Source organism: Diabrotica undecimpunctata, chromosome 8 (assembly GCF_040954645.1).
Source record: "Diabrotica undecimpunctata isolate CICGRU chromosome 8, icDiaUnde3, whole genome shotgun sequence".
NCBI lineage: Eukaryota > Metazoa > Arthropoda > Insecta > Coleoptera > Chrysomelidae > Diabrotica > Diabrotica undecimpunctata.
The window spans coordinates 5,599,479-5,617,153 of NC_092810.1; the positions used below are offsets into that span (position 1 = coordinate 5,599,479).

The 17,675-nt window shown below is 34.2% G+C and overlaps 1 protein-coding gene across 1 annotated transcript in view; it reads right to left on the bottom strand.

The window, feature by feature from the left end:
- Positions 1-10,425: 10,425 nt before the first annotated feature.
- The window catches only part of Ppa (F-box and leucine rich repeat protein partner of paired), a 46,969-nt gene continuing 39,719 nt past the window's right edge, over positions 10,426-17,675 (bottom strand). The window contains exon 3 of the mRNA XM_072542369.1: positions 10,426-13,351. Coding sequence (XP_072398470.1) covers positions 12,792-13,351 — 560 coding nt within the window. The 3' untranslated portion in view covers positions 10,426-12,791. The remainder of the gene's footprint in view (positions 13,352-17,675) is intronic.

Genomic DNA, 17,675 nt, shown 5'->3' on the forward strand with positions numbered 1-17,675 from the left:
TTTTACTTGACTTATTATTCAGTGGAAAAGTTCTTAACGAATAACTAAGAAATTACAGTACATTTATGGACAAGTAAGCAAAGTATTTCTATTGTATATATTTGGGTGTAAGACTACAACGGGGAGTAAGACAAGGAGACACCATCTCTCCCAAACTATTTACCCTTGCTCTAGAAGACATTTTTAAGAAACTAGAATGGAACAATAAGGGTATCAACGTCGACGAATCATATTTAAACCACTTGCGATTCGCAGATGACATAGTTTTAATACCCGATAATATCCAAGAACTAAATGATATGTTACAACAATTAAATGCAGTTTCAGGAGCGGTAGGCTTAAAAATGAACTACAGCAAAACAAAAATACTGAGCCGAGACCAGACAAATATAACAATACAAAATCATACCATAGAAAATGTTGAACATTATGTATATCTAGGTCATGTTATCAAACTAGGAAAACCAAATCAAGATGCTGAAATTAAAAGAAGAACACAACTGGCATGGGGCGCTTTCGGCAAATTAGCATATATCTTGAAAAACACCTCCATTCCTGTAAACTTAAAGAAAAAGGTATATAACACATGCATACTACCAGTTTGTACTTACGGCTTGGAGACAGTAGCCCTTACCAAAAAATCTGCTAAGAAATTAGAAACAACGCAAAGAGCAATGGAACGAATCATGCTTGGAATATCACTAAGAGACAAGATTAGAAACACCGAGATAAGACGTAGAACGAAGATTAGGGATATTGTGGAAGAAATTGCAAAAATGAAATGGCGCTCAGCAGGTCACGTAGCCCGATATAATGACAACAGGTGGACACGGAAAATTCTAGAATGGAGACCAAGGACGACGACAAGAAGCACGGGAAGACCTCAAAAAAGATGGGTAGATGACATAAGAACAGTGGCAGGCAAACAGTGGATTAGATTGGCGCAAGATAGAGAAAGATGGAAGCAATTGGGAGAGACCTACATTCAGGAGTGGATGGAAAATGGTTGACAAAGAGATATTTGGGTGTCACGTGAGCAACTTAAACTTACTTCGTAAGGTTTTTGGTAAATTTTGCAATGAATTGTGTATTTTATTATCTTTTTTTTTGTAATATTGACGATTTATGTAATTTTAGCAATTTTAAATTTTTATTATTTTTCTGACTTTTGTGAGCCTTGTCCATAAGATTGTACAATTTTCAGTGACAATAAAGCATATTTCTATTAACGTTTCAACAAGATGGTAGTCCTGCACACTATTATGGTGCAGAAAACGTTACCTAGATGGGGAATATCGCGATTGATGGATTGGACGCCGAGTTTCGACAGAATGGCCAACTCGGTCACCGGAGCCCGCACCATTAGATTTTTTCTGTGGGGGCACGTGAAATCCAAGTACAGCACCCAACAGTAATGACATTTTGAAACAACGAATGTTTGAAGAATGTAGGGTAATTTCCTCCGACACATGCGAACGAGTACAAGAAGACTTAGTAATAGGATGCATTACTGTCAGGAAGTAGATCGAGCACATTTTGAACACTTAATATAAGAACTGGTTATCAGCTTAAAACCAAACAACATTAAATAGATATTTTCGATATCTCCAACCAAATTTCACTATTATAAGATTAACTGTTCAAAAGACACGAGGGGGGCGGAGGGGACTTTTGACTAGCATTGTATATTAGAAAATAATTATAATCATGTGTTTAAAAACACAATAACCCTTAATCTGCCGTATGAGGATTTAAACGGGTCTATTTTTTGAATTATTTTTGTGTGGTAAACCACATGAATCGAAAAAATCAGTAACAGTTCCTGAATTGCAGCAATAAATTGTAGTGCTCTCTATGGAGCTTTCGAAATGTTGTAATTAAAAAACAATAAACCTGTATCAGATAAAGTCCCATTAAATCCCAAAAACATATTAAATTTAAATTACAAACAAATTTATTTGTCTCCAGTCTAAGCGTTTAAACAGTTTATGCAAATAGTATCATTTTGGAAAAATATTTGAATGAATTTACTTTATTAAAGAATTGTTCTAATGGTGGGTGCTTTAAAAAATATGTTGGTGAAGAGTTTTGAAAAAAATTAGAGCAATACTGGTCCATATAAGGTATACAATGAAATTGTGTAGATGATGGCCTGTACCTATTATCAAACCAAAGAGATTTGGGCCAAGAAATTTGCAAATGGATTTGGAAATACAGGCTCAAAATGATCAACAAAAATACATTATTCAGTACGTTATATTATTATATTATTAAAATATTTAATACGAAAGGAAACTTTACCTAATAGCTAGAGACAGATCACACATCCTGCTAGAAAAAACCAAAACATACACAGAAGGAATCGTTGGAGATTATCAATGCAGGTTTAGACCGGGCCGCTCTACCATTGACCAGATATTCACAATAAAACAGATAATGGAAAAATGCTGGGAGTTTAATCGTGAGCTTCATCAGATGTTCATAGATTTTAAACAAGCATTTGATAGAGTATGCAGGACAGCGATGCAGGAACTTGGCTTTCCAAAAAAACTAGTCAGGTTGATACGGATGTGTATGGTACGGTTACGATGTAAGGTGAGAGTTGGACAACAATACTCGGAGACATTTGAAATAAACAATGGAGATGCACTTTCACCACAACTCTTCAACTTAGCTCTGGAACACATAATCAGAAGTGCAAGAATCGAAAAACCGAATACAGTATTTCATCGAGAAGGACCAAACTTACTACTGGCATTTGCAGACGATATCGACTTAATAGGACACACACGATTAAGGATGAAGGACACTTTCGTGAGGTTCGAGAAGGAAACAGAGAAGATGGGGCTCCAAATCAACGAAAACAAGACGAAATATATGTATATGAGCCGCAATAACCAAAGCAGAGAATCGGTCAGAACATCAGCATGGATGACTTTAACTTTGAGCGCGTTAGAGAATTCAAGTATCTTGGAACAACAATAACTGAAGACTAACGGATCACAAGAAATAAACAACAGGATCCAGGCCGGCAACAGATGTCTTTTTGCCCTCCAAAACCTTATAAAATCGAAACAACTAACAAGACGTAGGAAGACACAGATCTATAAAACAATCGTACGGCCCGTTGTGATGTATGGAAGCGAAACGTCGACGATAACAAAGGCAAACGAAGAGAGACTATGTGTTTGGGAAAGAAAAATCCTAAGGAAGATCTTTGGCCCTGTGCTGGATGAAGCATCAGGACAATATAGGATAAGAACTAACAAAGAGCTCGAAGAACTTTACCCAGACGCCAACATCATAAAAGAAATAAAGTCAAGAAGACTCCAATGGGCAGGACACCTCAGAAGACATTCGGACGAACGAACAGTAAGACTGGTGTGGAAGGAAGTCCCAACTGGAAGGAGACCACGCGGACGACCTCATCTGCGGTGGCGAGATAATATAGCAGGAGACCTAAACACTATGGGCGTGGAGAATTGGATGGAGGTTGCTCAAGATAGAAAACAGTGGAGGCATGTTGTCGAGTCGGGTAAAACCCACCAAGGGCTGTAACGCCTCGGAGTAAGTAAGTAAGTAGAGACAGATCTGAAGGAATTGGAGCACTTTGCAAGAGGTAAGAAAAGGAGTATTTCAGTAAATGTGTACAAAAACAAAGGTGATATTGAACAACACAATGAAAACATCAGATAATAATAATTAATGGTGTCATAAAGCTTCCTTTACGAAACGACACATGAAGAACGTAGCTGAAATAATACTGCATGGAAATAAGCAAAAAAGAGACCCTGTTCGGGATCGTGACTAATTCAGATATCTGACAATTTTTTAGTTATTATAGGCCTATATAAAGAAAACCTATATCTTTTCCGCATAAATTTTGGCGTCTTTTTTTAATTATTAACAATTTATTGTAAAAAGTGACATTTTTTCGATTTTTGCTCACCATTGAAAAGCTTAATATTTAAGGTAAAATTACAAAACTTTATCCTTTAAAACATACAAAAAGCTATAAAATGGCGATTTCTAAAAGTTATAAAATTAATTTGTTGCTTCAAAAACTGCAAAATAAGGCAAAAACGTTATTTTTTATAACTATTGTAAAAAATCAACTTGGGCATTTGATATTTTGCATAAAGTTGGGTATTGTAGTAATTAACAAGTCCTCAAAATTTTAGATCGAACCATTAATTAGTTTGAAAGTTATTCTATTTGTTTATTTCATAGACTTTTTTTTGCAATAACATTAGTCAGAAAATAATGAAGCTACAGTTAATTCTACGCATAGCGAATGAAAGTTTAAGAGTTAAATTATCAATATACATAGAAAAAAATTTTACAACGCAACACCCTTTTGTAAAATTACGGTTATTTTAATTTATAAACATTTAGAATAACAGAAAAGACAAGTAAGATTTGATTTTACGTATAGTGCGTTTGTGTATCCGCTTATACGTATTTCATCCTAAAAGGAATCTTCGGAGCGGCTATTCACAAACGCTCTGAACGTGAAAACAATCTTTCCTGTCGTAGTAGAAGCAACACTAAAATGGATTTCGTTTCGTGATTTAGAATAACTTTTAAACTATTGCTCGAAGATAAAATCTTTTTTCTTATTCGAAAAGCTGACACTTTTACGCGTATTTTTAAAGAAAAAAAGTTGTTCTACGATGATTTGGGGCAAAGTTAGTTGTTTTTTTTTTATTCAGAGCTAATTTGTTTATAACAATTAAGGGACGCAATTTTCGGCATTTAAAAGAAAAGGATTCGTAGTTTTTGTACAAAAAGTTGTACAAATATTGCACTATAAGAACAATTGTTTATATTTCCGGATCTACTAAACGGATTAGCCTAAAATCTGATGAAATCAGATTTGTAGAACGTGAAAACACTCGATACCACGTGGGGCGAATTCTTCGTGAAATCCCACAAGAATAATTAATTTTCTGTTCGCGGTATTTTGGGTTTTACTACTTCTTTGTGCCCTTAATACATCAACTACCAATGTCTTAAACCGTCAAAGCGATTGATTAAACTTAATTAGAGATATTAATAAAAACGTTAGACCTGTGGCGAGAATTCGCCTCACCCGGTATTAGGAAGGTTAATCATATGTACCGATTAATTAATTCACAAAAAACACAGAATTACGAGCAGAATTCCTTAAAAAGTAAAATTACATATTTTTTCTAGGTCTTCTTTCGACGATGATTAAATCAGAGGCGATCAAAAAGACGGTTTTTTTGATACAAGTGCCACGATCCACTGTAAACTTATAAAAGACGGTCCAGTGTTGCGAAAAAAAAAAGATTCTGGTATACCCATCGAGTATTACCGAATTTTTATTTATCAGCTACACGGGAAACAATATATCATATGTATTCAGTGAATATCTTACTTTTTTTGTGTATTTTTTCACTATGTAAAATATATATTTTGTAGTTTTCTTTTACTTTGTGGGATTGCCGTAATTTTGATAAAATGTGTCAGTATATAAGTCCGACCCTGTATACAACTATACCTCGAAGATTAAATCCAAAATATCTTCCAACAAATTATACTTGCTCTGAAGACTGGTCTTATTATATTCTTCACAGATTTTTAGCTGACATAAAAACGAACTTTAGAAAATATGTTTGAAACAGGGGGCTTATTTCCTGGCATTATAATTTATATTGGAATATAAATGAAGTGGTAATAAATGATTTGAAGAGTGTTCTGTTGATTGTTTTCAGGAAGTTACAATGATTTATCCTTTAGGAACGTTGTCTACACAACATAAATACTCACTACAAATCTAAAGTCCAATGCTTCGACAGAGCTAATATTAGATATTGTTATCACTATACTATTGTAGTAGGCACTTAAGTAATGGTAAATAAATGATAAGATATAATAGACCCGATAAGATTAAATTCCACAAACTAAGATATCTGATAGGAATTTTTGATCAACATTGTCAAGATCTTTGGAGAAACAAGCTTGCGTTACCATCTCTGACTAAAATATAAGAAAGAACATAAGTTTGGGATCTTAAATCCTTAGAACAAAAAGAAAAGCACAAAAAACTCTTTCTACAATTAGTCTTACTTCTTTATAGCAAGATTTTAACACAATTTATTCTATACAAAGGTATGCAGTATATATATCAGCTTCTCTTTTTAAAAGAAACTTGTTTATTGATGACCACAATTTCTGACGTAATATGACATTCGAAAAAACACTGAAGGTGAAATATATGCATAGTAATGTTCATATTCATTGTTGAAATATCTCATACCCGTATATAAAAAAGTTAATTTAAAATTCAAGGTTCATTTTCTCGAGAAAATTTGTTGCAAATCCAGTTTTAGGCTACAAGCAGTTTTTTTATACAATGCTATTTCAAGGTCGATAATGTATTTAAAGAAGCTAGTCTTATTTCTTTCAATATACCATGTGTCCTTCTGTAATATCTACAAAAGTATACACTTGGCTCCAGTAAAGTAAGTAGATGCTCCAATGAGTATAAGCTATTGATTATGTCCAAAAAAAAAGAGGCTAAAAGGAACTACAAGAGGTTTTATTGTTTCATATAGTCAATGAACCACATGAAAAAACACCGCGGAGTGCTACCATTGAAAGAATAATTTTGAGTTTGTTTTTTATCTAAAACAGGGATGTCTATTTTTCTGGACGTCAGGCATACATAAAATATTATGTATTATTATGCATGAAACGCAAATAAAATAATTTAAAACAAAAATTGTAGCTTTAATTCCCAAACAACACAGTAAATTATATAAAATATATTAGACTTTTTTGTTTCAGCTGTCTTTGGTAATAAAAAATATTTAAGACACGAAGTTGACCATGAATGTCTGGAAAATTCGGATATAGACGTTTCAGATTCTGAAAATTCTGATGACGGCTTTGATCCAAATGCTCAGCAATCTGATTAGGCTCAATGTATAGATGATGACCAAGACGCAGAAATACCATCCGAAGATGAATTAGATAACGTGCCACTCAATGAACGAAAAAAAAAGGCTTGAGAACCAAAATACATGAAACAAAATGGGTGTTTTTGTCCCTCAGCATGTAGACTTTAGTGGAATTTTTGATACAGACAGAATGTTTTGGGCTAAAATAACCAAAAAGTCAACAGTATTATACAAGCCATGACACTTGATAGATATTTTCAAATCAGAAGGAATTTAAAAGTAGTTATTGACGCTGATGTGCCTCAAGATCAAAGAAACGCTGACAAATTATATTAAGATCCAGCATTTAGTTAAAAGAATACGTAGAGGCTGCTTGACACTTCCTACATACAGAGAGTTGCTGTGGACGAACAAATGATACCTTTTACGGGCGTGTGTAATATGAAACAATTTGTTTGATGTAAACCTAATCCAGAAGGATTAAAAAATTATGTCTGCGCCACTCCCATGATGATGATGTTAAGAAGTTGGGTGTTGGTCCATCCGCGCAGTTATTAAGTGATCTACAACATTATTAGAAGGAACACATGTATTCATTGATAGATATTTCACCACCTTACCTTTACTTGAGTACATGTTAAACAAAAATATTTTTTAACTGGTACAATAATGCGATCCAGAATACCCAAAGCAGTTAATGTAACATCGGATAAGGTGAGGAGTCGATTAGGTCGTGGTTCTTCTGAGCAAAATGTAAGATCTGATGGAAAAATTAACACAGTCCAATGATATGATATAAAATCAGTTATTCTAACGTCAACTGCGTTGCAAATTGTACCTTTGGATGAATGTAAGCGATGGTCAAAAGAGGACTCCCGATATGTTGAGGTACCTAGACCAAACATTGTTAAAAAGTACAACGAATCCAAGGGGGCAATAGATTGAATTGACAGGATGATCAGTTATTATTTGACCTTGCGATTGGCAATTCTTGGACCATACAGAGATGACCATAAACAACTTGGTGATGCTAATAAAACCGTTATGAACTTACTGGGAGTTTAAAATAGCTGTTTTTGATTTTGGGAACATTTGAACACTGGTAACTAGAAACCTAGAGCATCACTTCAAACGTCTACTAAGAGAAAGAAACAACACATTCCTGCAATGGCATTCGAGTTAAAAAATTCTGTTAGATTGTAAGGGTAAAACAAAAGTTTATTATGAATCATGTGACATATTTGATGTTTAACGAAACATAACAATTGCTTTAAACAATTTCATTTACAATAATTTTGTATTGATGCGATCCTGATGTCCTTTTGAATGGACATGCTTTTTTTCACATTTACACAGCAAAACACAGCAAAAAAATAAAAATTTAGAAAAATTTATGTGTTTTTATACTAAAATCATACAAATTCTATTATTTAATTAAAAAAAATCAGGTCAGGTCTCAGGAGGATATAAGTAATCTTATATGAATTTCTACTAACGATAAAAGATAAGATAATTGTGATCACTGTTAAAAATAAATCCCATTTCTTTTCTATAGTTAAATAATTAAAATCTCCTTAATGTGATTTTCGAAAGTTACGTGTCCTCGTTTGTAAAACAAAAACATGATAATTATTTGAAATATTTGCCTTCTGTTCGCCAAATGAGTATAACCAAGCCATGTAACAACATCTCATACCTGATAAACTTATAAATAATCACCTTATTCTTACGTTACGTCATTCGTTTTTTATTCTATCACAGCTCAGAATGCGTTTCCACTAGATATCCAGTTCTGCAGCGGGCATTTTTGGAATGTGCACATCTCAATACCAATGCTTTAATTTTTCATCAAACAATTTTTGAAAATTAATCACAGGAAATTTTCACAAATCCAGAACAGTCGCTATATTTAAATTTATTCGAGGCATTAATATTGTTAAAATTAAATCAAATGTACAAGAAAAGCTTGCTTTGGGAAAATGTGCCAAACTGTATATAATGGTTCAAAGTCCAAATATATGTGTTGCACTAGGTCAAGCAACCCGACACCTACACGAATAATAATTGATGACCTAGAACTGGAAGGTGTTGACACCTTCATATACTTAGGGTCGCTGCTAATCAAAGATAACAACGTCAGTGAAGAAATCAAAAGAAGAATAGTGCTCGCCAATAAGTGTTACTATGGCTTAAGAAGACAGATGGCCTCAAAAATGCCTAGAAAAATTAAACTGACTGTATACAAAACACTAATAAGACCAGTGCTAACATATGGTTCAGAAACTTGGACACTAACACAGAATGACCAAGAATTGCTCAAACGTTTTGAGCGAAAAATACTAAGACGAATATATGGAGGCATAAAAGAACAAGGTTTGTGGCGCAGGTGTTACAATTTTGAGTTGTATAGAAGATTTGGAGAACCTGACGTAAAATTCATTAAGGTAGCACGCCTCAGATGGATAGGTCATGTAATCAGACGAGAGGAAGATGCCATAGTCAGAAAAGTTTTGACCGAAGAGGGCCGATCGGACAACGAAGAAGAGGAAGACCGAGACTTAGGTACCAAGACGACCTAGAAAATGATTTGAAGTCTATCGGAATTAGAGCATGGAGAAGAGTTGCCAGAGACAGGGGCGAATGAAGGATTGTTCTGAAGAAGGCTTTGGCTCATAAAGAGCTGTAACGCCAATGATGATGATGATGATATTTTATCGCCATATTATTTATGAATTTTATGGTAAGTATCTATAGAATTATTCAATTAAATCTACGATACTGGGACAATTTCGAAAGAATGGCTAAAATCTGTGTTGACCCCAATAACCAAAAAACCAAAACGCAATAAAATGTGAAGAATATAGAATGATCAGCTTGAGAAACAAGTCTTCTTGCGAACGATGCATGAACGTTTCTACAAAAAACTAGACGATAAAATAACACGAAACCAACTGGCATTAGAGGCATTTAATTACTGTACAAAAACTCATAGAACGGTGTCGAGATGTCAACTGTGACCTATTCATATATCTAGTTGACTTTGAGAAAGCCTTCGACAAAATACAAAATACATAACGCTTGCAATCATATTACTGAAAAACAAAAATCAAAATCATTACCAATTTATACAATGTACTTGTACCTATATCAGAAAGCCATAATAGGAGTAGATCAACAAAAATCTAAAGAGATACCTCTAGGATGGGTAGTGCGACAAGGATGTGTACTGTCCCCTTTACTTTTTAATATATGCCTAGAAGAGATGTTTAATGTTTTCCTTTGGAAAGCATATATCCATCAATGGAGTACTTGAGATATTGGAAAATAAAGATGAGGTTGAATATGAATGTTTTAATTTCCAACGAGAAGAATGGGATAAATAGGAAACTTTCAAATTGTTCTGTTCAGAGAGGTCAAAGATTAATAAAAAACACATACGAAAATCTAACAATTAAACTTGAAAAGCAATTATTGTGTATATAAGAGAAAGAAACTTGACTTTACTTATAATAAATAATAACTTATTCTTTATTAATGCCTTCAAATAATTTATATAAAAATATATAATAGATTTCTGGAGTTGTGTAAAACTTAAATTCTTCTCAAAAACCAAAACAGTAAACAAGTGAAGTCGTGTAAAATTTTTGAAAATCGATAGGACGACGGAAAATTCAATATAGTCGGTTCGCTATATTTACGCGGGTTTCGGATTAACAAAATTATGCTAATGACTCATTGATAACCAGTTGCAGTAAACGACTTCCCAGAAAATTTGGCAAAAACTGCATTAATGGTCATATTTTAAAATACATTAAAATAACATTAGGGTAGGATATAAATTTGTTATAATATTGCAGTTGAATTTATTCTTTGCCAGTGTTGACATTGTATGTTTGGTGGAAATATTTAAAAATGCCTAGACGTGTGTTAGATGTAGATGGTCTAATTTGTAGTGTACATAAGTATTTTACGGATGAAAAAGAAAATGGTGGTCCTTTAAAATCGGTAATGTCTGTTCAACAACGCGTATGTGATGCTCTAGGAATTAGTGAAACCAAACTAAGAGGAGTATTACAAAATCGCAATAATGAACGGCCGAAAGAAGATCACCGAAAAACTTGCCTATCATTGAAAACGAAAGATATACCAGATGGAAAAAAATTTGAAATTCGTGATACGATTTATCGAATGCGAGCCAACAAGGAACATGTGACCTTAAATACAATTCTCTCGGAATTAAAAGATAGAAAATTTGACGAAATTGGCAGAACAAGTCTATGGCAAGTGATACATAATTTGGGTTTCAAATTTCAAAAGGAGGATAACAGAAAAGCCCTTTGTGAAAGAAGTTCTGTTGTGCATAAAAGAATTAACTTTCTAAGAAAATATTCTAAACTAAAAGAAGAAAGGGCAAATTTTATATATTTAGACGAAACATGGATATTTTCTAGGGGTGCAACCAAGAGAATATGGCAAGATGATAACGTAAAGTCTATCAAACATACTGATGGAGAAGGGAAGCGACACATAATTTTACATGCAGGAGGGAAATCGGGTTTTATAGAAGGTGCTGATTTAATATTTTCATCCAAATCAAAATAAAGTGACTATCACGATAATATGAACACAGAAATGTTTGTAAAATGGTTACATGAAAAACTTCTCCCAGGTTTAAGTGAGCCCAGCGTAATTATTTTAGACAATGCACCTTACCATTCTGAAGTATTAAACAAAAGTCCAACGAATTCTTGGACTGTTAATAAAATTAAAGAATGGTTGACAAAGGAACAAATACCATTTACACAACATATTTTAAAATCAGAATTATTACGCTTGGTAAATATCCACGCAAAACTAAAAACCTTTGTTGTGGATCAGATTATTGAAAGTTACGGTCATCAAGTTTTACGTCTGCCACCGTATCATTGCCAGTTTAATCCCATCGAATATATATGGGGAATAGCAAAACAATATTATGACAACCATATTGGGCCTAACGGTTATAAAGACGACGCAGTTCGGGAAACTTGGCGAAAGGCACTTTCAATTGTAACTCCAGAAGTGTGGTGCAACTGTATATTCAAGTGCGAGAAACTAATAGAAGATTGGTGGACTCGTGAAAATAAAATAGACGAAATAAGTCCAATCACAATAACAATTAATGGTGATGACAGTGATGATGGTGACGATTATGATATTTTTGATGATAATGACTGATTTTCATTTTTGTTGGCAAGTTAAATTTTTTTATTTTTCATTAAAAATTCTCTCCATGGAACAAATATACATAGACCATATTTTCTGTGTGAAGTGTAATATAAAATTATTATTAGGTTTATATTAGCCATATTAGACTCTATTAATGAAGAAATTCTCCTTATTATACTGTCAATTATATAAAAGATTTTCCATTATTATTTAATTAAAAAAAGTTATGGATTATTTTTCATTTTATTTGACCAGTTGATATTTCCCCAAAGAGCAGGTAATTAAAACTGGGTACTTACAATAAAATTTTTAATCCGAAACCCGCGCAAATATAGCAAACCGACTATAGTACTAAAATGTAAATAAAGTATTATGGATTCTGTATCCAAAGGTATTCAGTAGAGAAGCTGAAGCAGTGCCTCTATGAGAAAGAATCTTTTATGTATCTTTTACAGCTTCTTTTGTTACTAGATTTCTATTATGTTTGAAACAAAACAGGAAATATGTCATTCAATCTAACTGGACGCAATAAGGAAGAATGACCAAAAAACTGATGTAATAGATGACATTCAAAATTTGCGTAAATCGTATATATTTGTACACAACTCCACTGTACTGCTTTGTATAAAAAATTCTAGCTATCTAAAGGAACGCGTTTCACCTAACATGCCACAATCCGAGATTAAGTACACTCAATTGAGGCAATTTCATTACTTTTTCAAGTCCTACGGTGGTTATTCTGGTACAACCGTACAAATCTATACATTTTAACCTAGTAAGCGCTTCAGCTATGTTCGTTAAACCTTTATCAGTCACTCTACTACACTGTCCAATATTTAACGTCTCTAGATCGTGCAGCGTATTCGAAATTTTAGCTAAACCTTCATCCGAAATCTGGCACGCACTAAGTGATAGACTTTTCAGGTTAAAGAGTCCCTGCGAAATATGCACTAAAGCTTGATCTCCTATTTTGTCACAAAACGAGACGTCTAAAGATGATATCCTAGAACCTCCCTCTGCTAGATAGGCCATGCCTATGTCAGAGATATTATCACAGGAACGAAGATTTAGTTCACGAAGATTGGTCATTTTGGCTAGATGTTTTAGTCCGCTGTCGGTAATGCTTATGCAAAAACTCAAATTTATAGATTTTATGGAGGTTAGAGCTGCTGCGTACTTCAGGGCTTCGTCGGAAAGTCTTTGGCAGTCTTGGAGTCCTGAAACAAAAGAGATGATATTGTAAAAACATATTTAAACACATTTAATACAATGTATTAAGTATTAATACATTGTATAATACATAATTAATGTATTAATCTCATTTTTCTCTAAATGGACATTTTACAGGGTTGGTAGTCACAGAAATAATGTATGCAGCATTTATAGCGCTGCATAGTATGGTCAGTGCCACCTGTTTTAGTAGGTGAGTCACTATATAAGAATATTTAGTAACTTACAATGTAACCCTGGTGGGGTCGCTTCGCGGCACCACCTAACCTAATAAATTAACCATCGCTCAACCATCGCTAACTTTACTCAAGAGACGAAAAGACGCTTTACTCCCATGTTCCCATATAAAGACATGTAAAATCATTGATAAATGGACTTTTTTTTTAAATGTTAAAAAAGCGATGTAAAGTGATCGCTTTTCATCGCTTTTTCATCGCTTTTTTAAAAGCGATAAAAAACGATTGAAAAGCGATCGTTTTTCACCGCTTTTTATCGCTTACGCACTTGTTGATCCCCTATAATACATGCAAAATCATTGATAAATAGACTTTTTTTAAAATGTTAAAAAAGCGATGTAAAACGATGAAAAGTGATCGCTTTTCATCGCTTTTTTATCACTTTTTTTAAAGCGATCGACAAGACATCGTTATTCATCGCTTTTTATCGCTTTATTTTATACTATATAAGGTAATATCCAATATGAATTTAATGCGCGAAACGGTTGCGCCTACGGTTCAAGCTGGTCGATCCTAGCGTTCAATGTCTCATGCGCGAAGCGGTGGCGCGTACAGTTTATGCTGTTCAGATCTTTCGTCGCTAGCCTTCTTTTTTTTATATCCATTATTGCCTGTTTATAATAGTATTTTTTATTTAATAATAATAAATAATTTAATAATTTTAAAAATAATTACACATAATTAATCGGTCTGTGGTCGTCACCCCGCCAAGGTCACGTGGGCTATCGAGAGGCGCGAGGGGCTGCGTCGAGAGTGCGGGATCAAAGGTCGAAGTGGAGTAAAGTGGGACCCTTTCTACTAATACAGTAGAACAAAATAATAATTCGTTTGTACTTATGCGATGTCTGAATTCACTTTTAAAATTTCAGCTACATGAAATTTCTTTGTCTTAAAACATGTCATCTCTTTTCTTCGTCCTCTGATCATTCTCCATATTTCTTTTTGTGTTCCGTGTTTCATCTGCTTTACGAAGCTCTACCAGTGTTCTCTTTTTATTTGTCTAACAAAAGTATTCGTTTCATTTCTGATTCGTTTATATTGTAAAAAGACTTTCTTCGTTTCTTCACATTTTGTCTTTACTTCCTCTCCCAACCGTGGGGTTTTCTTTTTTGATATGTTAGGGTTCGTTACTTTCCCCTCTCCAAATGATTTTGTTTCCTAATATTTCAGTCCCAGCGATCTTCTGTAATAGTCATGTTAAGAGGGTAATTATTACGCCCCCATATTTAACTGCTTCATCGATTCAGATGAAAAGAAGCTTAAATTATTTTCTTTTTCATTTTTTCTTCCATCCAGCAGCTCAGTAGTTTCATATTGTAGCGAGATTAAATAAAACGAGCGGTTCGAATTTATATAAATATATTTTTTTATAAGTTTACAGTTCGGTACTCTCTTATCAACTAAACTAAACTGATAACATCGTTACATATATATACTAAAGTTACTATGTTCGAGAACATTCTGGCGTAGTCCCACCTCTAATTCGTCTCATCGAAAGACGGGCGGCATTGAAATGCCAATTCTTGAGTTCTCTAGATCTTTCCTTTTAAGAATTATGACGTATCGGAGATGGGCTATTTCGTTACACTGCTCCCCTCTTAGAGCTGAGCGTCCCGATCAGTAACTCCAGATGTAGGCCCAGGATGGCGGAATCTACAGAGCTCTCCAGCTCTGCATGAACCCCTTTAGAAAGAAATAACAGTTTACTGACTTTGAAGGATACGATCTCATCGGTATAATGCAACACACAGTAATTCGTACGCCGTTTTCTCGGAAGATCACTTCAAGCATGCTTCTGATAATCTTCCAATCCAGATTATCTAGTGCATGGCCTATCTTGGGTAAGGCCAAATTCTTGATGTCGTAATTGCAGACGATTTTCTTCAAATTAGTTAGAGCACGCCATATATCCTCGTAGGTTGCTGTCTGTATACGACTTCCTGGTCACCATATACAGCAAAGATCGAGGATCATCTTCTAATCTCAGTACTTTCCCAACTTTAGGCTACCAGGATATATTTATTTCCATCATTCGTCACTGGAAGTGGACCTGCAATGCCGATTGCTACTCTGTACATAGGACTACCAACATTGTACTGTTTCATGGGTGCCCTCTTTTTACCAACTGGACCATTACTGGTTGCACACAGTTCACATTTCCCGCACCATCTTCTTACATCATCTTTACAGTTCACCCAATAGAACCGTTCTCGAACCTTTCGTTCATAATACCAAAGTGTTCACTTGATCAACCGTCATGCAACTGACGCAATACTTCTGACACTTTACTTTTAACTTTAAAAATTACAGGCAGATATGGAGCACAGTTTTATTAATTAAATCTTCCCCAAGTACTTTCGCTCTCTAGGGCATCTTCAGGGGTATTTTGGGCTATCCAACAATTGCATAATGTCATACACACAAAAATAAACATAAAGTTGAACATAACACTACACTAAACAAGGATAAACAGTTTAAAATTATTTAAAAAGTCAAAGCTACATGCTGGTCGGCAACAGGAGAGAGAGAGAACGAGGTTAAATATCTAGGTATAATAATTGATAAACATTTACGATGAAATTCTCAAGCAAATAATATTTTGCTCTTTCGATAAAATTTTGTAAGTTAGTTTTCCTCACCCTTTTATTAATGAATTTATTTACAGTACATACAAAGGTAAACATAATTTCCAAATTGTTTTAAGGTTGTTTTCCGCTTTTCTGCTACGTATGTCGCTATCGGAATACGATGAAAAGGAAAACCAGATTTTCTTTATTCTTGCGTAAAGCAAAAAACATTCTAGCTCATCAAATCTAACTAATAACCCAGCTCACCTTGCCGTTTTTATTCGAGCTCAATTAAGTCTTTAGGCAAAGATCCTCCTGAAACGCCGTGTTTAATATTAGTCCACAACATCAGGTCCCTTGCAACAGATGTTATAGATTTATGGTTCTCATATTCAACATGGCGGCTATTGCTTTCCTCGCCCAGGAATTATTTTACACGGTGTAGTGCGTGGCCGGTTTCACAATGGCCTGTTCTGTCACAATTTGTTGAATTGAATGGACGTTGTAGTCGTTCGTGTAATATGTCTTGTTTATTGACTAGCGTCAGTGTCTGTAAATTATTAAGTAAATGTAGAGTCGACTCTTGAATATTACAAATAGGTTTACTTTTTGATACTTACAGACACCGCCACTTTGCTTACATTTTAAACGGTCTACTATATATAAATATAAGTGAATATTTAAATTTAGTTTTGCAATGTACTCACTACAGTTTATATTTGACGGCACAATATTCAGTTTTAATGAAATCTATTGATACGAAGGATATTTATTAATTTTATACGAAGACACCGAAAGGTATAACTTTCGGAGTTCTGACATCAATATTCTTCTTCCTCTTTATAAGCAATTCTGCTTGTTCATTGGCGGATTAATACATCTATGGAAGGTTGTTATGTCATTTATATTAAGTTCTTCATTTGTAGTAATTTCTAGCGCGTCGTTTGTTCTTACTCTGCATATAGCTTTTTTATGTAGTCAATCCACGTATCATTTTCGATGTGTTTTGCTTCTATTAGTGCCTTTACCTTTGTTCTTTGACCTCTTATAAAGCGCCATAATATCCTTTTGTAGGCCGTAAAAATCATATTCCATATCTTTCGTTTTTTTGTTTTTTTAACAAAGTTAAACACCTACAGATTGTACAAAAGTTTTATGGATCTGAGATAATTCACTATATTGTCATAGGAACAGTTTTGACCTAGAGCCTGTGGTAGAGCGTTTGGGATCTTGTAGTGCTGTCTTTCTTGGTCATATTTACTACAAATTATTAAAAAGTGTTCGACTGTTTCGGACGTTACACTGATCACATATAGGTGGATTTTTCTTTGTGAAAAGATAGGAGTGCGTTAATCTGGTATGTCCTAGATGTAAACTTCTTCTTCTTCAAGTGCCATCTCCGCGGCGGAGGTCGGCAATCATCATAGCTGTTCGAAATTTTGAGACGGCTGCTCTGAAAAGTTCATTTGATGTACATCCGTACCACTCTCTCGGTTGCGCAGCAATGA